Consider the following 21,672-nt stretch of genomic DNA (forward strand, 5'->3'; position numbering starts at 1 on the left):
GTTACAACAGCACTGAAAAAAAAGGGACTTATAACTGATCCTTGCATTTATGATTCTCACACCATCTCCAGGGTGACGTGATCAAAATTTGGGCATGTGGCAACCGGCATGTATTCACGATGTAGCATCCCAGATCATGTGTTTCCCACTGGTTTCCAACTAGCAAAATCAATGGAGGAAACCAGATTTGTTTACCAAAAGTAGCCAAAAAAGGCCATAAAATCAGGCACGATTCACTTAACTTGCCTAACTTAGCAATAGGAATTCTGATCCCAACTACGGTCATAAGTCGAGGACCATCTGTACAGGTGTAAAATTAACTTTTATTAATGGAGAAAAATCTGATCTTATTAATTGAAATGCACTTCTTCATTTTTTCCCTTTTGAGCTCATGTTTACATATTAACCATTAATGTAATGTTTATATGGCAGACTACTTCGATACTGCTTGGTGGATCTCTCCATTAGCCAGATGGACAACACCTTTGGATACTTTACCCCAATGATTAGACGCAAAATGTTCTTTTTCTTGACAGCTTCTATATGTCCCCTGTCCCTGTCTGAGGCGTCCCCATCCGTGATGATGACAATCACTTTGTTTGCTTCTTTTCGGGTCCCACGTTCGGGAATGAAGACTTCATTTCTGCCACCAACAAACACAGGAATTATTATCTAAACCAATGTCCTTTGAACTTGCCAACTGGGTGTTGTAGTCCATACATTTGACAATTGACAGTTTTGAGAAACACAGATCTAAACCGAGGAAAATGCGAAGCGCACTTTAATTATTGGGACCGGAACATTTATAACTTTAAACGTGCATTTGGCCTCTAGTGGCCTTGTCATAATTTGATCCTCCCAGACGCCGTCAGGCTAAAACTATGCTAACACAACACGGCTATCTGCTGGGGTGAATTGAGGTTAAGGCTACTATTTATGGAAGGTATCTAATTTGGAAAGTTGTATCAGCTAGAAGCTAATACAGGTAATCCTTGACTTACAAGTATTCGTGTAGTGACCGTTCAAATTTACAACGGCACTGAAAAAAGTGAGTTTTGATCATTTTTCACACTTACGACCATTGCAGCTTCCCTATGGTCATGTTATCAAAATTTGGACGCATGGCAACTGGTTCATATTTATGACGGTTGCCATTGCAGTGTCCCGGGGTCATGTGATCATCTTTTGAGAACTTCTGGCCAGCAAAGTCAATGAGGAAGCCAGATTGACTTAACAACTGTATTACTAATTTAACAACTGCAATGGTTCACTTAACAATTGTGGCTAGAAAGATCATGAAATGAGGGCAAAGCTCACTTTACCAGTGAGCTTGGCTGTCTCACTTGGCAACAGGAACTTTGGGCTCAATTGTGGTTGTAAGTCAAGGACCACCTTTACCTTTTGCCATGCCACAGTGCAGAATTCGTACTACTCTCTTCACTCCCATCCCCATAACCAAACTAGATGCGGAGAATAGCATTGTTTATGAGCTGGTTTGTACAACACAGTAAACTAAGCCAGGGAATAATAATGGCTAAACCATTTAACCATGGCTTTAGCATCAGATAAAATGGCAAGCCACAGCCACCTGTGGTAATTCCACTTCATCGTGGCTGGATGAATGAAACATCTAGGTTTTGTTTTCCAAACATTTTCTTAAGACAGTAAAAAGTAACAAATGACTTGCAAGATAGGAAAAACTGCATATTCCTTCTCAGCTTTATGTCCCCATTTCATCCTATGGGAATATCAGAACCAGGAATGCCACCCCAGCTTCCCACTAATCTAACCCGCGATTAGAAACATTATCGAACTACAATAAACCAGCTTTGGACAACATGCCCAAGTGAATTAGGCAAAATGTCATTTCAAACTGTAGTTAAAGCCCCTGTATTCCTCCAATGCAATGCACATTACAGATCTGGATGGCCTGCTTGATTAATCACCAGATGTTTCTACATAATTGTGATCTAAGACTTTAGAAAAGACACACCATTTTAAATCTCCAACTTGACTGGATTTCTTCTCAAGCTGGCCTTCCCTCCACCTCCAAACCTCCTGCCACCGAAAGGAAAACTACTCACGCCACAAATTTGATAGCTTTGAAGGTGTTTGTTATTTGTTCAGCATGAACAACGTTGGCCAAGAGCTTTTCAGGATTTGGGTTGCTGGTATAGTTGTTAAAATCAAATTCGAGTTTGGCATCTTCTGAAAACTGCACGGCAGCAAACTAGAAAGATGGAAAGAGAAAGAGACTGGTGTTAATGGTCTGGCTGGAAAGGTCTTTTGCAAAACACAGCACATCTCTCATCGCCGAAATGGTTGGATGAAAGGGTGCTGTTGAAAATCATTAAGGTTAATCTGGAGTCAGCACAGAATCTTGAAAATCGTAAGAAGAATTTCCCAGCCCTGATGATAATTATGGCAGTCTCCTTAATGAAGGCAGAGTCATTTTGAATGATTTTTTTTTTTTTACCAACGTCTCGTAAGTTGTTGCCCTTTATGAAATCAGTCAATGGACCCACTTTCTGCCTGTGGATCCACAATTAAAACACTGGAGCAGAAATGGGGAGATCCGACATCAAGTGCCTTCCCTCCCTCCCTCCCTCCCTCCTATTGTGTGAATTTACAGGAGAGGCAAATTAAGGTTTTTAATGGTTATTATGTCCTCTGATATACCAAGTGAGCCTAAACATTTTCAGGCTGGAATAAAGAAATACTCTAGGAAAGAAGGAAGGAAGGAAGGGAGGGAGGGAGGGAGGGAGGAAGGGAGGGAGGGAGGGAGGGAGGAAGGAATGGATAGAAGGAGGGGAGGGAGGGAGGGAGGGAGGGAGGGAGGAATGAATAGAAGGAAGGAAGGAAGGAAGGAAATTTTAAAATGGCAAGTAAGTTAATTCTGCCTCATAAAAATTCAAGGTTCTTATGCAGATCCCACCCAGTACATGGTACTCAGTAAGAACACCTTACGTGCACAGAACTGTTCCACAATTCTTTCATGACGTCAATCATGAACTCCTTGATAGTCATGAATTCAGATGTTTTCATGCTTGCTGACCCATCAAAAAGAAACACCAGGTCCACTTTTCCTTTCAGGCACTCTGTGGGGTGAAAGAAAATAAAGAACATCTCAGGTGAAAAAAGGGCATAGGTGAAGCTGAACAGAAACTAAACTGGATTGGATTAAATATTCCCCAAGTGTTTAATAACTCCTTTCTGCTGTCGTATTAACCATTACAATTAAAATATTAATAATAATGCATCTCCTTACTTTGATATCCAGTTGTTATGTTCTTGGGGTTATGCAGGTTGGTGTCAAACAGGTAGCAGATTCCACTTACATAAAGATTTTTGTCACAGTGTTGTTCAATGCCTGGGCTACATGCCTGCAGAGGAGAAAGTTTTACTGTTCCTATTGTTATCAAGAAAATGAAGGAAACTGGAGACAAAGAAGTGCAGAGGTTAGTGGCCATATAAAAAGCAAAAGGGATGTTGGGATTCTTGGAAAAGAGATCCAAAAGAGCAATGAAGATCATCCGACCAGGATGAGCCACTCCTATGACCTATGCCAGTGATGGCTAATCTTTTTGCCATTGCGTGCCAAAAGCTGGGGAATGCGGGGTGGTTGTGCGCGTGCATGCCCACATCCATAATTCTATGCACCCTGCCCCCCCACACATGCACATGCGACCCCCCCCGCTCCCCTTGCTTTTGGTATGTGATGGCCCAGTGGGCCTGTTTTTTGCCCTCCCCAGGCTCCAGAGGCTTTTTAGGAGTCTGGGGAGGGCGAAAACAGCCTTCCCCCGCACCCAGAGGCCCTTTGGAGGCCGGAATCAGCCCATTTGCCGACATCCAGTGGGCCCAGAAGGCCCAAAAATCAGCTGGCCAGCACACGCATGCGTGCTGGAGTTGAGCTAGGGCAACGCTCACGTGGCCACCAATATGGCTCCGCGTGCCACCTGTGGCACGCATGCCATAGGTTCGCCATCACAGACCTATGCTGTTCTATATGTCCTTAAATTGGTACCTTTTAGAGATTTTTTTGGGATTGTAATCCCAGGAGAGATTCCAAAGACCCAACTCATCTAGAAATCGACAAATTGGAGAGGTCTGAGCTAAATTAAATGATTTATTCCACCTTTGGCCCTGAACAGAATGCTGATATAATGGATGGAACAGACTTTCTCGGGTGTGACCCCTTCCCTCTAGAACTCATGGCCCCCAAAGTCATGCTTGGCTTTCTCATTCTTGGTTTTCTAGAAGCTTCTGAACAGTTACCATTTTAGAAACATTTTTGATTATTCCAATGTTTAGTGAGATTAGAGCAGCCATCAGATTTTATGTTTGTTTATGTTGATTTTGGGGAGTACTTGGTGTTCTCTAAGCTTGTTTTCCTTCCTGAAACCTTTCATCACCAGGCTGAAGAACATCATCAATACAGGGAGGAGTAGAGTTTGCTGGCTCTTTATATGTGGTATCTTGATTGGGGTGTTGATTCTTCCCTGATTGATTTTTGGGTGGGCATCATCTCTCCTTTGATTATTCTTGTTCATTTGGTGCTTCTCTTAATAGGTGTGGGATGAAAAAGGATGTCTGTGAAGATTCTCAGTCATCCCGGTCATGGTTGTCCCAAAGATGCTTTTTAAAAGAGACAACTGGACTTTCTTCGTTTTTCCTTGAAGACATTTCGCTTCTCATCCAAGGAACTTCTTCAATTCTGAGTCAGAATTGAGTCAGAACTGAAGAAGCTTCCTGGAGGAGAAGCTAAATGTCTTCAAGGAAAAACGAAGGAAGCCCAGTTGCCCCTTGAAAAAGCACCTTTGGGACGATGAAGAAGGTTGTGAACCTATTAAAAAATCCCAAAGAAGCGCCTGCAGGACTTTTTTTTTTTAATTTGATTTATATGCCGCCCTTCTCCAGAGACTCAGGGCGGCTTACAATGCGTTAAGCAATAGCCTTCATACTTTTGTATATTTTTATACAAAGTCAGCTTATTGCCCCCACAAACTGGGTCCTCAATTTACCTATTTTAGAAAGGATGGAAGGCTGAGTCAACCTTGAGCCTGGCAAGATTCGAACTTACTTTAATTGCAGACAGCTGGTGTTAAAGTACAATGCATTAGTCTGCTGAGCTATCCAGGCTCCTATCCAGAATTCTCTGATATTTGTGGATTTGGCTTGATCTAAGATGTCTACATTTCTCTTTTGCAATTGGGATTGAACATATCAGTGTGTTGTGAAATTAAGGAGTTTTTAATGTGTCTCCTGACTGTCAGTTGATGTTCATGCATGCATTCTCTCAATTTTCTGCCTGTTGTGCCCCACATAGTGGTTTTTACTGTCCTTCCACTTATAGATGACTCCTGTTATATCTTCCTTGGCTGAGGGCCTTTGGGTTGCTTAGGATGGTCTGGATAGATTTTGTTGCTTTTTATGAGCTATCATGATGCCTAGGATTCTATGGTGGAAGCTTCAAAGATATATTTTTCATATAGGGTAAATGTATCCCTTTCGTGGTTAGGAATTTGGATAGTTGTTGGATGCATAGATAAAACTTTTTGATGAAGTTGTACAGATATCCATTATCTTGGGATATGTTATACAGATAGTCTACTTCTGCTTTTTGGAATTCTGGATTATTGCAGTGTTTTTGCTTGGCAGTAGACAGTTTTTACATAGCTTCTCTCTCTTATATACTATTGGACTGTTGCTGTGCTACTTGAGTACTTGATCAGTGCAAGTTTTGCAGCCCGTTTGGGGTTGTTGTTTGCCATAGTTTTCCTTGTGTGTGCAGGAAGACTCATTTCTTGTTGCTCTCTCTGTTCTGAATCAGGTTCCATGAAAGGAATTACTGATGGTTTTACCTTTTTTGATAATAATGATGAATGTGTTAGTCATATGACTTAGATTGTGGATAAGGGATTGGATTGGATAGATCATATTCCTGATTGTATCTGTAAGGTTATTGTTTCCGGATATCCCATCACTGGTTTTTGCTACAAGTCCTGAAATAGGTTATCCTCTGGATATTCCTTTGATCTGTTTGCATATCTGTCCATCAAATTTGAAGTAGATTATGAGAGAGAGGACAGTAAACTTCAAAAATCTGGATGTTTCAAAGTTTGTGTATTCTGATAATAAGGCAGGGCAGGGCAGGGCAGAACAGAACAGAATATTCGATCCCCTGCATAAGCTCTCAGTGTACATACATATAACAACAAAGTGATAGGTCATAAATCATAAATCATAGTTATAATCATTAATCATAAGATACAAACAACAAGTGATAAATCATAAGATACCAATAAATCATAAGATATAATCATAATCATAAGATACATAAGGCTTTATGGGTGTCCTGTTAGGTTTCAGATTGAAGATTTGGGGGAGATTGTTTTTTTTAAAATTTGATTTATATGCCACCCTTCATCCTTTTGTATATTTATACAAAGTCAGCTTATTGCCCCCACAACTGGGTCCTCAATTTACCTACCTTAGAAAGGATGGAAGGCTGAGTCAACCTTGAGCCTTGGCGAGATTCGAATCTACAGTAATTGCAGGCAGCTGGTCTTAATAACCAGCTTAATAACAGGGTGCCTTAGACCACTGTACTACCAAGGCTCTTAGTTATCTGAGATTCTTTACTACTCAGAATAATTAATTCATAACACATGAATTAATTAACTGCCAAATAATTCCCAGCACAAGTTTGATCACAATATATGGAAGCTGAGTAAATAAATGTCTGCAAGAAATGTTGCCTGCATTTTAATTCATGTTCACTTAAATACTGCTTTTCTTCCAACATTGATTCAGGGATGAGAAGCAGTTTTAAAGATCTATCTCTGCCTATCAGAGAGCAGTTTAAATCCATGCCCAAATTTATCCTCCCTTCCTGATCAAACTCACAATCATTTTATTTCCCTGCATATTGCTTGCCAGGGTCATGCCGAGATGGGGTACTGGAGAGTTCTCTGCAAAAAGAGAGCGAGAGAAAGAGATTGATTAGTTAATTGGAGATATTACCTAAATTTCTTCCTTACAGATAGTCCTCGGCTTATGACCACAATTGGGAACAGAACCTGCTAAGCGAGGTAGTTTAAGTCAGTTATTGCTGGTTTTATGACTTTTTTTTTTGCTACGGTTGTTAAGTGGATCACTCTGGTTGTTCAATGAACCACATGGTTATTAAGCAAATTTGGCTTCCCTCATTGAGTTTGCTTGTCGGAAGCCAGCTGGCAAGTCTCAAATGGCAATCACATAACCCTGACACACTGCAACTATCACAAATAAATGCTGATTGTCAAGCGCCCAAATTTTGATCACATGACCAATGCTGCCTGCGATGATTGTAAATGTATGGACAGGTCATAAGTCACTTTTTCAGTGCTGTTGTAACAGTCACTAAAAATGGTTGTAAATCGAGGACTATCTATATCCATAGATATTAATCCTTTAGGTTTAATACCATCCTCTGACCACCTTCTTCTTTTCCCCTGCTGTCCTCACACATACATACATAGAAGTACCCTACAATCATGGTTACAGATTTTAGCACTAGCAATAACATTTAGACTTCTGTAGACGTATAGGACTTTTTGGAGCCGTGGTGGCATAGTTGTTGGAATGCAGTACTGCAGGCTACTTCTGCTGACTGCTGGCTGCCAGCAATTTGGCAGTTCAAATCTCACCGGCTCAAGATTAATTCAGGGTGGGTTCTACTTACCTTTACTACCAGTTTACAATGGGGCTGCGCATGCACAGAAGCATCCTGATGATGTTGGGGGCGGTGGGCGGAGCCTCCCACCAGTTTTACTACTGGAGGCAACCCACCACTGGAACTGTCATATTTAAAATTTTATCCTTGTGGCAAGGAAGATTGTAGCCTACTTGTATAGCAGGGGTGGGTTCTATTTCCCTTTACTACGGGTTCTCAACAGCAGAGTAAGCCTGCAGTACTGCATTCTAACCACTGCGCCACCACAGCATCTCTACTTTTTAGAAAATTGTGGCCTTTCTCCACCATTATACCCTTCAATGGGCCTTTTACTCACAGCCACGAAGAATAAAATTCTTCATTTTACCCTCAAGTGGAATGTCCTCACATTCTTGGCTCTTCAAATTACACTGGTACACTTTGCCTGTCGAGTTCTGCTCACCGGGGGCTCCTACAATGACCCTGGAAGAGAATAAATAGAGGAAGTGGGATAATTTTAATAACAACAAGTTAATGTTTTTCCTAATACCTCCAACAACAATGCTGCATGGTACTGTTCCCCACCCCCCCAAAAACCAATTTTGGAATTTTAAACTTGTCTTTTTTTAATTATTATTGTTCTTCCTGTTAACTATTAATATAGAATATAGATGACAACCTGCTGCTAATACTGTAGAATTAGTAATTTAGCAGTTTAAAATTATTTAGGCCTCTTTTGCAAGGGGTAGGAAACTAATATTGCAATATATTAATTAGCATTCAGCTAAGGGGAACTATGTGTACCAATATATGTGTTAGTCTTTTTTAATACACTTTTTTCTTTTTAATGTCTTGTTTGTTTTGTTTTTTCTTTCTTATTTGTTTCTTTAAAAAATGTGGTGTTTTGTATTTTAACTTTTTTTTTTATAAAACAAAAGTAGAATTAAAAAGAAACTGTTGGAAAACCAATTCGGTCCTGTATTTCTTGGAGGAGAGAGAACAGGCAGGGAATGATTGACCATGAGCCAATTCCTGCTATTTTACCAAATGATAAAAAAAAGTAAATTCTAATTTGATATATAAATAAATAGGTTTCTGCAGGTCCCAGAAGAACATTCTCATTTGTCCTGCTCCATGCAAAGAAATAAAATAAATAGCTAATCTCACCCTGCCTATTTCCATGTTTTTATGACAGATTGTGTGCATTTACCTAGTTATTTATTTTAAAAAATCTGAATATTTGCAAGTCTGGATTGCCAGACTACCAAGCTGTCATTCCCCTATATTAAAATTCCCACTGAAAGCAATGAATGGAGCAATACAGTTTATCTTGGCCTTAATGTTGTACCCAGCTATCGTATTTCCTTCCAAACATTATTATGTTTTACAATTTCATCACTGCAAACAGAACTGTTTATGTTTCTGGATACAGTAAATAAGCCAGCAGAAAAATCAACTCAGCTGCTGTACACAGATGATGGCCTGAAATCACCAAGGAGCAACCTTGAGTTTGGAATGGACAAAGAACCTGTAACTAAATCTATCAACAAAATCAATTAATTCAACAATTAATCAGCGGAACAGCTCAGAGGTGAAATGCTCCTGGTTCGGACCAGATCGTCTGATCCGGTAGCGATGGAGGCGGGTGGTTCGGAGAACTGGTAGCAAAAATCCCTGCCCTCCCCCCATACCCAGCTGAGCCACACAATCATCAGAGGCTTTTTTTCTTTTAAATGCCTCTGACGATCCAAGCTGAGTTGCCTGATTGTCAAGCTGAGTTTGACAATCCAAGCTGACGATCCAAGCTGAGTTGCCTGATCGGCAGAGGCATTTAAAAGAAAAAAAGCCTCTGATGATCAGGCAACTCAGCTGGGATTGTCAAAGCCTTTTGAAAGCATTTTTTTTACAACCTCTTCACCGAAGAGCTTGTAGAAAAAATGGTTTTAAAAGTTAAAAAAAAAAGAAGGCCATGCCCACCCAGTCACATTACCACCTCCCACCCCCACAAGCCATGCCCACAGAATTGGTAGTAACAAATTTTAGATTTCACCACTGAAACAGCTTGCCTCCAGAAGTTGTGTGTGCTCCATCACTGGAGGTTTTTAAGAAGATGTTGCTGCATAGAGCTATCTTCTCAACAAACGGGCTCCTTCACAGGACCAAGACATAACCATTTGATGTCAACCTTAACCCAACTTCACCCCAAAGCAATGGCTGTCTTTGCCTTTTCTTGTTCCACGTCAAAAGTGGCATTTTTTAATTTTAGTCTGCAGCAAATAAGGTAAAGATAAAAGTTCCACAGCAAATGCGTGCTAGTTGTTTTTGGCTCTAGAGGTGCTTATCTCCATTTCAAAGCCGAAGAGCCAGCGTTGTCTGAAGATGTTTCCGTGGTCATGTGACCGGCATGACTAAACGCCGAAGGCGCACCGAGCACTGTTACATTCCCACCAAAGTGGTCCCTATTTTTCTACTTGCATTTTTTACGTATTTTCGAGCTGCTAGGTTGGCAGCAGCTGGGACAAGTAACAGGAGCTCACCCCGTTAAACGGCACTAGGGATTCGAACCACTGAACTGCCATCCTTTCGATCGACAAGTTCAGCATTTTAGCCATTTAGCCACTGCGTTCCTTCTGCAGCAAATAGTTCCAGGCTAATATTAGAGAGGGGGACAGTTCCTCCCTACCTACCCCCCAGGGCATCTTCTTCCTGATTCTTGACCAATGATTTTTAAGGTTGTTCATCTTAAGGCACTGAGGGAGTCAGGATCTTCCCACTGTGTTAAAAATAGCTTCCCCACTTCTCATGAGTGGCAGGAGATGGGAAAAGGAGAACTCATTTTCCCACAGAGAGTGGGCGGAGAATGGCTCTCCCAGGATCTCTTCTCAAAGGAAAGGCACTTAGGTGGAAATGGGTTTTCTGTCTGTGCCCCTTTGTACAGTAAGCTTTTAGGTACTTAGTACCAGTGGTGAAATGTAAAATTTGTTACTACCAGTTCTGTGGGTGTGGCTTGATGGTGGTGGGGTAATATGACTGAGTGGGTGTGGCCAACTTTTTTTTTTTACTTTTAAAACCATTTTTTCTACAACCTCTTCGGCTGAAGAGGTGTAAAAAAAATGCTTTTAAAGCCTCTGACGATCCCAGCTGACTTGCCTGATCAGCAGAGGCTTTCTTTTTTTTTTTAAAGCCTCTGATGATGCCAACTGAGCCGAGCGATCATCAGAGGCTTTTTTTTTTACTTTTAAAAGCACTTTTTTCAGCCAAAGAGGTTGTAGAAAAAATGCTTTTAAAAATAAAAAAAATAGTCTCTGATGATTGCGCGGCTCAGCTGGTCAATGGGGGTGGGCAGGGATTTTTGCTACCAGTTCTCCGAACCACCCACCTCCATCGCTACCGGATTGGGCGATCCGGTCTGAACCGGGAGCATTTCACCCTTGCTTAGTACCTTAGTACAGGTAGTCCTCGACTTACAACAGTTCATTTGATGACCAAAGTTACAAAGAAAAAAGTGACTTATGACCATTTTTCACACTTACGACCATCGCAGCATCCCCACGATCACATGATCAAAATTCAGATGCTTGGCAACTGACTCATATTTATGACAGTTGCAGTATCCCAAGGTCACGTGATCACCTTTTGTGTCTTCCTGACAGGGAAAGTCAATGGGGAAGTCAGATTCACTTAACAACCGTAATTTAAGAACTGCAGCGACAGGAAGTTTGGGCTCAGTTTTGGTCGTAATTCGAGGACTACCTGTATAAGGTGGAGGAAGAGATGTGGTGCAATCTGACTTGCAAGATTCTCTCTCTTTTTTTTAATAGCCATCTTAAAACTATTTAAGATTGTTAAATAGTTAAAAACTATTGTATATAGTTTTTGCCTTCTTGGTTTGGTTTACCTAATGGGCTGAACACCCAAGACCTGATCCCAGAATTTTGGAAGTGCAGTCAACACTTCTTTAAGCCAGCCTAGTTTCCTACCAACTCTTGTACCGGATGGCAGCACTTAGCTCTACTTAAGTTTAAGTTTATTTATTTGTCAAGCATATGTAATATTATAGGTAAAAAGTATAAACATAATTTGAATACATGAAAAGAGTAAGTAAAAAGGAATATTAGGACAGAAACAGTAGGCACGCTGGTGCACTTATGCACGCCCCTTACAGACCTCTTAGGAATGGAGTGAGGTCAACAGTGGACAGTTTAAGGTCAAAGTTTTGGGGGTTTGGGCAGTGGTGAAATGTAAAATTTGTTACTACCGGTTCTGTGGGTATGGCTTGGTAAGGGGGTAATGTGATGGGCGTGGACAACTTTTTTTTTTTAACTTTTAAAAGCATTTTTTCTACAACCTCTTCGGCCAAAGAGGTTGCAGAAAAAAATGCTTCTAAAAGCCTCTGACGATCAGGCAACTCAGCTGGGATTGTCAGAGGCTTTTAAAAGTATTTTTTTCCTACCACCTCTTCAGCTGAAGAGGTTGTAGAAAAAATGCTTTTAAAAGTAAAAAAAACAGCCTCTGATGATCCCGTGGCTCAGCTGGGCATGGAGGGGGGGGCGCAGGGATTTTTGCTACTGGTTCTCCAAACCACCTGCCGCCATCGTTACCGGATCGGGCGATCCAGTCTGAACCGGGAGCATTTCACCCCTGGGTTTGGGGAAGAAACTAGTGCATTCCAGGCATTGACCACTCTGTTACTGAAGTCATATTTTCTGCAATCGAGTTTGGAACGGTTTACCTTGAGTTTGTATCTATTATTTGCTCGTGTATTGTTGTGGTTGAAGCTGAAGTAGTCATTGACTGGAAGGACATTGTGGCAGATAATTTTATATACTATGCTTAGGTCATACTGAAGTTGGCATAGTTCTAGGTTGTCTAAGCCCAAAATTTGGAGTCTGGTGGCATAAGGTATTTTATTGCGGTTAGAAGAATGGAGGACTCTTCTCGTAAAATATCTCTGGACTCTCTCAATTGTATTTATGTCCGATATGCAGTGCGGGTTCCAGACAGATGAACTGTATTCAAAAATTGGTCTAGCAAATGTTTTGTATGCTCTAGTTAGTAGTATAACATTACCAGAGAAGAAGCTATGCAAGATTAGATTAACAACTCTTAATGCCTTTTTGGCAATGTTGTTACAGTGGGCTAAGGCACTTTGAATTTTAGAAATGAGTACTCCAAGGTCCTTGCCAGAGTGAGGGTCATCTACAAGGTCATGTCCATTTAATTTGTATTTTATGTTTTGATTTTTTTTGCCAATGTGCAAGACAGAGCATTTGTTGGTTGAGATTTGAAGTTGCCACTACCAATCTGACACATAATCAAGGTCTTTTTGAAGGGTAGTTGCATTGTCGGTGGTGTTGAAAGTTTAACATTATCAGTGAAGAGAACACAGTTGCTTTTAATATGATCACAAAGGTTATTTATGTAAAGTATGAAGAGTGTTAGACCTAAAACACTGCCTTGGGAAACACCGCTATTAACATGTACAGGATTTGATAGAGTGCTTCCTATTTTGACCACTTGTTGTCTGTTTAACAGGAAGGCAGCTATCCATTTATGTAGGAGTCAGAAATGCCATAGGATTTTAGTTTTAATTTTTAATTAGAAGTAATTTGTCGTGTACCACTGAATCAAAAGCTTTACAGAAGTCTATGTAAACTGTGTCTATTGCTTTGCCCTGATTGAGATGTGTAGTCAACACATTTTTGCAATGTAGTCGTTGTAGATTACAGGATAAATTTTTTCGGAAGCCAAATTGTTTGTTAGAAAGTAGGTTGTTTGTCTCTAGGTGGAGGGTAATAGATTGGTTAATGATTTATTCCATGACTTTGCAGGTGACGCAACATAAAGAGATTGGTCTGTAATTTTCAACTAGACTAGGGTCTCCCTTTTTGAAGATAGGGATGACCCTGGCTTGTGACCATTGGTAGGGCAAAGTACTGATACTGAAAGATTTTTCAAAAATTATGCTTAGAGGTTCTGCAATTGCAGTGGAAAGCTTTTTAAAGAAGTATGCACATGCCAGCTAAAATTATAGAAGCAGATGACTGTGGAAGATATATAGCAATTGAACTTTATACATATAATGGTCCAATTTTGGCGATTGGAATTTACGCTCCTAATCAGCAACAAGAAAATTTCTATAAAATATTGTACTCTAAAATATTACAATGGGACTATAGATCTATTTTACTTATGGGAGATTGGAATGGAGTAATAGATCCCAAAAAAGATAAAAAGAGTTTGGCAAAGTCATGTGTTAAATTACCACAGATCTTTTTTGATATGAAAGAAGATTTGGAATTGAAAGATATATGGAGAGTGCATAACCCAAAAGAATTGGACCTTACTTGTTTTTCAGACAGACATAGATCCTTCTCTAGGATTGATTTTATCCTACTTACGGCTGATTTACTTTTAAAAACAAAGAAAACAAAGATATTTCCGAGGACTTTAACTGACCATAGCCCGGTATGGATAGAAATAGAAACGGGAAAGAATGAGAGAAGATCGTGGAGAGTAAATTAAAACTTGTTTAGATAAGAAAAGAATGTAAATGATCTCAAAAAACAAATGAAGGAATTTTTTGAAATGAATTTGAATAAGGGTACCCCTATTGAAATTGTTTGGGACGCGAGCAAGGCGTATATGCGGGAGATACTGATTCATATGAATTCTAAACATAAATCAAATCGACAAAGAAAAAGATTAGAATTGGAAGGAGAGATAAAGAAAAAAGAACAGTTACTCATAAAAAATCCAACAGATGAAAAATTACAAGGAATTATAAAACTTTTGAAAGATCAATTTCAAATGCTCACAGCGGAACAAGTAGCAACTAATTTACAATTTGCGAAACATAATACATTTTGCAACACTAATAAACTGGGCAGGTGGTTGGCTTACACACTGAGGAAACAACAGAGTACTCGAACTATTGGCAGTATTGAGTATGGAGGGAAGGAAATTTTTCAACAAAGACTAATCAAAGAAGCCTTCTTAGATTATTATACCAAACTATATGCCAAAGATGATCATATATGGTAGACTTGCAAGAAAGTGAAGGCTTTCTGGATAAAAATTTGGTGGGTTATGCAAAATGTTTTGAAGAAAAAACTCCAATTTTCTCCTCAATTGTTTTTATTGGGCATAGTTAAGGGCTTTTCAGTGGGAGAAACAAAATTGATACTGTATATGGTGACAGCAGCTAGGTTACTGATTGGTCAATATTGGAAAAGGGATGTTATGCCTACTATTGAAGAATGGACTTTGAAGGTGGCCAGTTTTGCAGAAATGGCGAAGATATCAGTATACTTAAAAGACTGGACTCAAGAGACTTATGCATGGGAATGGAAGAAATGGATAGATTATGTGCAGAATAAATATCAAACTAGGAAGTACCAGATAGCTTTTAGTTGAAGGTTGTGTAGAAATGTATAGTATACAGGGGGTAGAATAGTTTAATGTCATGTATAAATGTATAGTACACGGGGCAGAATAGATGGGCGGTAAAGTATGATATACAGGGCCGGATTTTCCTATAGGCTAACTAGGCTTCAGCCTAGGGCCTCAAGATCAAGAGGGGCCTACATTCAAATTGTTAGCAAAATTAAAATTACACTTTCACTATAGGTGAAAGGGCCTCATAAGTGGAATAGCCTAGGGCCTCTTTTCATCTAAATCCGGCCCTGATGATATAATATGATTTGGATTTGGATTTCACCCTGGGGAAGTCATGGGAAGAGGGGAGGGCTAGGGAGGGTTAGGGAGGGAAAGGGGGGGGAAATGGGAAAATTTGTACTTGTAAAACTTTTTCAATAAAAAAAAAGAAGTATGCACATAGTCCATCACGTCCAATAGATAGAGATGGTTTTAGATTGTGTAGTTGCCTTTTCAACATTTTCTTCTGTAAAATCAATACGTATAAGATCTGTAAAATCAATACGTATAAGATCAACGTAATTGTTGTAATTGTATATAGTACGACTGGAAAATATTGGGTATGTGTTGTTGCTGTTTACAAAGACTGAGCTGAAGAACGTGTTAAAGCCATTGGCTTTAACGGTTTTGTCAATACAATCTTCATTGTTTGGTCCTTTTAGGGGTGGGATGGATCTTGAGCCTTTAAGTTTGTTGTTTACAAAATTATAGAAGGCACGGGTGGATTTTGTGCATAAAAGGTTTTCTTCTTGTTTGATGTGATGATTGGTGCATTCAGTCTTTCTTTGTTGGCATAAGGTTTTGTAGCAGTTTTTGAAGTTAGCTACGTAGTTTGTCTTGTTTTTTCGCCAAAGAGATTTTTTTCTGGATTGTAATTTCCTTATTGTTAGTGGAAGAGCCCAGAAGCCGGTGCATTATGACAATGTCTTTCAATGGGGAAGTTGCACCATCTGAATTCCTGCCGATCGTATTGCTCTAAAGGGGAACCCTTCCCTTAAAATAATAGGTATCCATTTTACTTCCTTCCTTATTCCACTATTAGCCTTTACTCTCAGTTCCTCAAAACTAGAGTGGTAGAAGGTAGGAGATACAAAAACAAAAAGGGAACCTGATTGGAAATACCACCATCCTCCTAGCTACAAATAAATACAGAGTAAACATGCCCTGAAAGAAACAGAACAACAGGGTCCAAACTCAAAGCTAGGGAAATTAGCAAGCATGAAGAGAGCACCTGATGTCTAGCCAACTAGGGCTTGCAGGCTATGAGTATGTGAATGGGACAAATCCAGTCCCAATGAAATCTCACTCAATCAATATAGTTGATTGCCAATAAACATCTGGACAAATTAGTAACAGCAGATCTGGGAATTACAGGTAGTCCTCGATTTACAGCTACAATTGAGCCCCAAATTTCTGTTGCTAAGGGAGACATTTGTTAAGTGAATTTTGCCTCCATTTCATGGCCTTTCTCTCCACAGTTCTTAAGTGAATCATTGAGTCATTAAGCGAATCTGGTTTCCTCCATTGACTTTGCTTGTTGGAAACTGGCTGGGAAGGCCACAAATAGCGCTCACTTGACCGCAGGACATGGCAACCATCATAAATACATGCCAGTTGCCAAGAGCCTGAATTTTGATTATGTGACCATGGGGATGCTGCAATGGTCATAAAGTGTGAAAACAGGTCATAAGTCAGTTTTTCAGGGAAACAAATGCTTGTAAATCAAGGATAACTTGTAGTTTTGATAAAGTCATGCTCTGAAGTTGTAAATGCTCCAACACTGGAAGTTTTTAAGAAGGGATTGGATAACCATTTGTCTGAAGTGGTATAGGGTTTCTTGCCTAAGCAGGGGGTTGGACTAGAAGACCTCCAAGGTCCCTTCCTTTATTCTCTTCTGTTCTATTCACAACTTAAGAGTTCTTCTGGGCTTAAACAGCCAATGGAAACTGGAACCAGGACATCCCAGCTGCAGATGGTACATCAGCTACAAATCTACCTTTGGGATGGTAATCTATGTCCTCATAGCCACTTGGATGGGCTGTGGACTACAGGCAATCCTTGACTTACGACCACAATTAGAACTAGAATTTCCATTGCTAAGCAAGGCAATAGTTAAGTGAGCTGCACCTGATTTTACAACCTTTTTTTGCCCCAATTGTTAAGAATATCACTGTTAAGTGAATATGATCATTAAATGAGTCTGGCTTCCCCCATTGACCTTGTTTGTCAGAAGCTGGTTGGGAAGGTTGCAATTGGCAATTACATGACCCAATGAAGCTGCAACTATGTTAGTTGCCAAGAATTTGATCTTTGATTATGTGTTTGTGGGGGTGCTGCAATGATCGTAAGATTGAGGACTGGTCATATGTCCCTTTTTTCAGTGTTACTGTAACAGTCGCTGAATGGTTGCAAGTTGAGGACTGTACTTGTCAAGATTGAAAAACTCTTAAATCTCCTATGATTATTATTGCTTTTCAACTTGCCAAACTACTGGGGGGGGGGAGGGAAGGGTGAAAAGGAATGTGGAGGCTACAATCTCTAACCATGAGACCGAAGGACACTTCTGCAGGTATCTGCCAGGATGTGGACTGTTATCAAAACAAAAGGCTGGTTCCTAATTGGACAATGTGGCCCGTTCCATGGGAGGTGGGGATGAAACCCATCTTTAACTATACAGGGTTTTGTGCAGGGGTGAAATGCTCCTGGTTCGGACCGGCTCGGGCAAGTAGGTAACGATGGTGGCGGGCAGTTCGGAGAATCGGTAGAAAAATCTCTTCCCCCCCAGCCTCCAGCTTGCTTACCTTCTCTCTTTGGACTGAATCCTGAGCCACTGGTTGCAATGCCTGCCTTGCTTCGCTTGCTGTAATCCCTGCAATCCATTGCATCAGCAAGCAACTGAATCTCCCTGCTTGCAATCAAGCTCATCGGTGAGCAGCTCTATCTGCCTGTCTGCCTACCTGCCTGCCTTGTCCTTCAACTGGGTAAATTTTTTCCCCCTTTAGGAGCTTTAAAAAAAATAGTTATTCTTTTGTTCTTTTTTTAGACCTAGCCATTTAAAGTTTAGGAAGTTTTAAATTTAGCTGCTTTTATATAAAAATAAAAATAAAATAAAATAATATTTGTGCAGCTTTCTGAGATTTTGTGTGTTTCTGTAGTGTTTCACTCTAACTACACAAACACATAAAATCTCACAAAGCTGTATGTGGAATTTTGTGTGTGTAAAGTGTGAAAGTTGGTTTTTTGGACTTTTTGTGTCTGTGTGAGGTTCCTGCTTGTTGCAGGGGCCATTTTGGGTCTAGCACAGCTGCTTTTACATTACGGGTAAGCCAGTTGTGTTGTGTTGTGTCTGTGTGTAAAGTGTGAAAGTTGGTTTTTTGGGCTTTTTGTGGCTGTGTGAGGTTCCTGCTTGTTGCAGGGGCCATTTTGGGTCTAGCACAGCTGCTTTTACATTACGGGTAAGCCAGTTGTGTTGTGTTGTGTCTGTGTGTAAAGTGTGAAAGTTGGTTTTTTGGGCTTTTTGTGGCTGTGTGAGGTTCCTGCTTGTTGCAGGGGCCATTTTGGGTCTAGCACAGCTGCTTTTACATTACGGGTAAGCCAGTTGTGTTGTGTTGTGTTTTGTAGGTTAAAAAAGAGCAAAGAAGTGACGTTGATTTGGCCATGCCCACCTGACCACCAAGCCACACCCACCCAATCACCTGACCACCAAGCCACACCCACTAATTAAGCCACGCCCACAGAACTGGTAGCGAAAATTTTTAGATTTCACCCCTGGTTTTGTGGGAAAATTTAAAGTTGGTTTGCTTCCTTCTGTACCAAAATGATATACTCAATAAGATTTTGCTTTTGGGATTTTAAACTTCCTGAAGATGCCTGCTTTTATTGGGTCCATTAGTCAGACGGTTGACAGTACTGTAATATACTCTTTGGAGTTAATCCAGAAGTTACAACTGTACAAAATGCAGTACATGAAGTTGTGACAAAACAACACTGTGAGGCTGAAATAACAGATATTTTGAAATTGCTGCAATGGTGTCAGTCAGATTCCAAGATGCTGACGAATCACAGCTTCACCATCTTTTTATGTGAACAAGCATTAGAGCATTTTTTATTGATTTGTAAGCTTATCAGGAGAGACAAGCAAACACTTTTGTTACAAAGCAAGGGCTCAACCTATATACTGAATGACAGGGACTTTACTGTCATTTTTTTTCTCATCTTCAATCATCTCTACTTCCGATGTAGAGCATTCTCACCCCTGTAATTAACACTCTATATATGTTGTCTTTCCTCTTGTATTCTTAGTATCTGGTATTAAGTTGCAAACACACCTCGGTGCAGTTTCCCTTATTTGCATGATGAGTCTAACAGCTATTAAAGCATTAAAAACCTGACTAAGAAAAAGGATGCCAATTCTACTTCCCCCACCTCACCCCTATAAGCAATAGTACTTATATACCACTTCACAGTGCTTTACAGCCTTCTCTAAGCGGGTTATAGAGTCAGCATATTGCCCCCAACAATCTGGGTTCTCATTTTCCTCACTTTGGAAGGATGGAAGGCTGAGTGCACCTTGAGCTGGTGAGAATCGAACTGCCAAACTGCTGGCAGTCGACAGTCAGCAGAAGTAGCCTGTAGTACTGCATTCTAGCCACTGCACCATCGTGGCTCTTAATTAGAGGAATACCAACAGGCAATCCAATTTCTCTTTCCTAAACTTGGACTATACAGCTAGTCCTCAACTTACAATCATAATTAGGACAGGAAAATTCTTTGTTAAGTGGCATGATTGTTAAGTGAGGTATCACATGACAACACTAAATTTGACAATCTTTTTTGCCATGGTCATTAAGCGAGACATCATGTGACAGTGACTGCTCGCTTCCCCATTGATTTTGTTTGTTGGAAACCAGCTGCGAAGTTCTGCAGATGGCAAGAAAGTGACTCTTGGATGCTGCCAGCCTCATAAATATCTGCCAGTTTTTCCAGGCACCCAAATTACGATCAGGTAACTACAGGTAGTCCTCGATTTACAACTACAGCTGAGCCCCAAATTTCTCTTGCTAAGCGAGACATTTGTTAAATGAGTTTTGCTTCATTTTACAACTTTTCTTGTTCACTGTTGTTAAGTGAGCCACAGAAGGTGTTAAGTGAGTAACATGGTTGTTAAGTGAATCTAACTTCCCCATTAATTTTGCTTGTCATAGGGGATGACCCCAGGATAACCGTCGTAACCATCATAAATACGAGTCAGTTGACAAGCATCCAGATTTTGAACAAATTATTATGGGGATGCTTATGACAAATGGTCATAAGTCACTTTTTTCAGTGCCTTTGTAACTTTGAATGGTCACTAAATGAACTGTTGTAAGTCGAGGACTACCTGCACAGGGACAGTCATAAGGGCAAGGACCATTTGTAAGTCACTTTTTCAGTGCCGTTGCAAATTCAAACGGTCATTAAACAAAAGGTCATAAGTGGAGGACTGTGATATATCGAGTGTGGGAACAAGGAGGGTGGGCTACCTTGCGTCAGCGCCTTTTCCAAGTTGAAGGACCTGATAGCCAAAGTGCTTGCTGTGGTTTGATGAGAAGAGTATCGCTGGAGAAGGATCTATATTGTACCCCAAAGATCGTGAGGGGCCTGTAAAAAAAAGAAGAGGGGTCGCTTTTAGTCAGGGTAGAGAAACAAGAATACATCAAGTACAGGCAGTCCTTGACATACGACCATAATAAAGCCTGCCCATCACAGTCACAAGTCAGGACGGTCGATTTTACAAACACTTTTGTGTTGATCATTAAGCAAATGCCGTAGTCATTAAATGAACCAATGGTTGAGTATGGCGCGTGGTTTTTGTAGAAAACTGGAAGTAACTGCTGGTTTTTATCCAAACCATCCTCAAGATCATGCAATTGTGGGATGCTGCAAATGATATAAATGTGGCCCTACTGCCAAAAAACAGGCCACAAAGGTTTTATATATATAAATACAGTATATATAATTGATTATATATATAATCAATCAGAATAAAGCTGGAAGGTACGTTAGACCAACCTCCTATTCAAGCAGGAGACCCTACCTTTTCAGACAAGTGACTGTCCAGTCTCTTCTTAAAAGCCGCCAGTTGGGAAATTTCTCCTTAATTCTAGGTTGCTTCTCTCCTTGATTAATTTCCTTCCATTATTATTTCTCTTGCTTTCTGGTGCTTTGGGAAATAAGTTGACCCCCTCTTCTTTGTGGCAGCCCTTCAAATACTGGCATACTGGTAACATGTCCCTCCTAGTCCTTATTTTCTCTAGACTAGCCAAACAGAAATCCTGCAATTGTTCTTCATATGTTTTAATCTCCAGGCCTCTAATCATCTTAGTTGCTCTTCTTTGCCCTTTTTCCGAAGTCTCAAAACTGGATACAGTATTCCAGGTGTGGTCTTACTAAGGCTTTATAAGGCAGTACTAATAGGATTCTTATTTAGAAAATTTCCCAGCCTGCTGAGTTAGCCTTTCTTATGAATCTGGAGCAGAGAAGAAATTGATTTAAAAAAAACA

General features: G+C 40.3%; 1 protein-coding gene across 1 annotated transcript in view; it reads right to left on the reverse strand.

The window, feature by feature from the left end:
* Window positions 1–21,672, reverse strand: part of ITGAL (integrin subunit alpha L) — a 74,870-nt gene that overhangs the window by 32,848 nt on the left and 20,350 nt on the right. Inside the window, exons 2-8 of the mRNA XM_034419755.2 lie at window positions 20,653–20,770; window positions 8,082–8,176; window positions 6,907–6,971; window positions 3,269–3,383; window positions 2,968–3,098; window positions 2,085–2,230; window positions 499–643 (exon numbers count right to left, since the gene is read on the reverse strand). Of these exons, the coding sequence (XP_034275646.2) occupies window positions 499–643; window positions 2,085–2,230; window positions 2,968–3,098; window positions 3,269–3,383; window positions 6,907–6,971; window positions 8,082–8,176; window positions 20,653–20,770 (815 nt within the window). The remainder of the gene's footprint in view (window positions 1–498; window positions 644–2,084; window positions 2,231–2,967; window positions 3,099–3,268; window positions 3,384–6,906; window positions 6,972–8,081; window positions 8,177–20,652; window positions 20,771–21,672) is intronic.

The sequence above is a fragment of the Pantherophis guttatus genome, chromosome 4 (genome assembly GCF_059756535.1).
Source record: "Pantherophis guttatus breed Tessera chromosome 4, ASM5975653v1, whole genome shotgun sequence".
NCBI classification, from domain to species: domain Eukaryota; kingdom Metazoa; phylum Chordata; class Lepidosauria; order Squamata; family Colubridae; genus Pantherophis; species Pantherophis guttatus.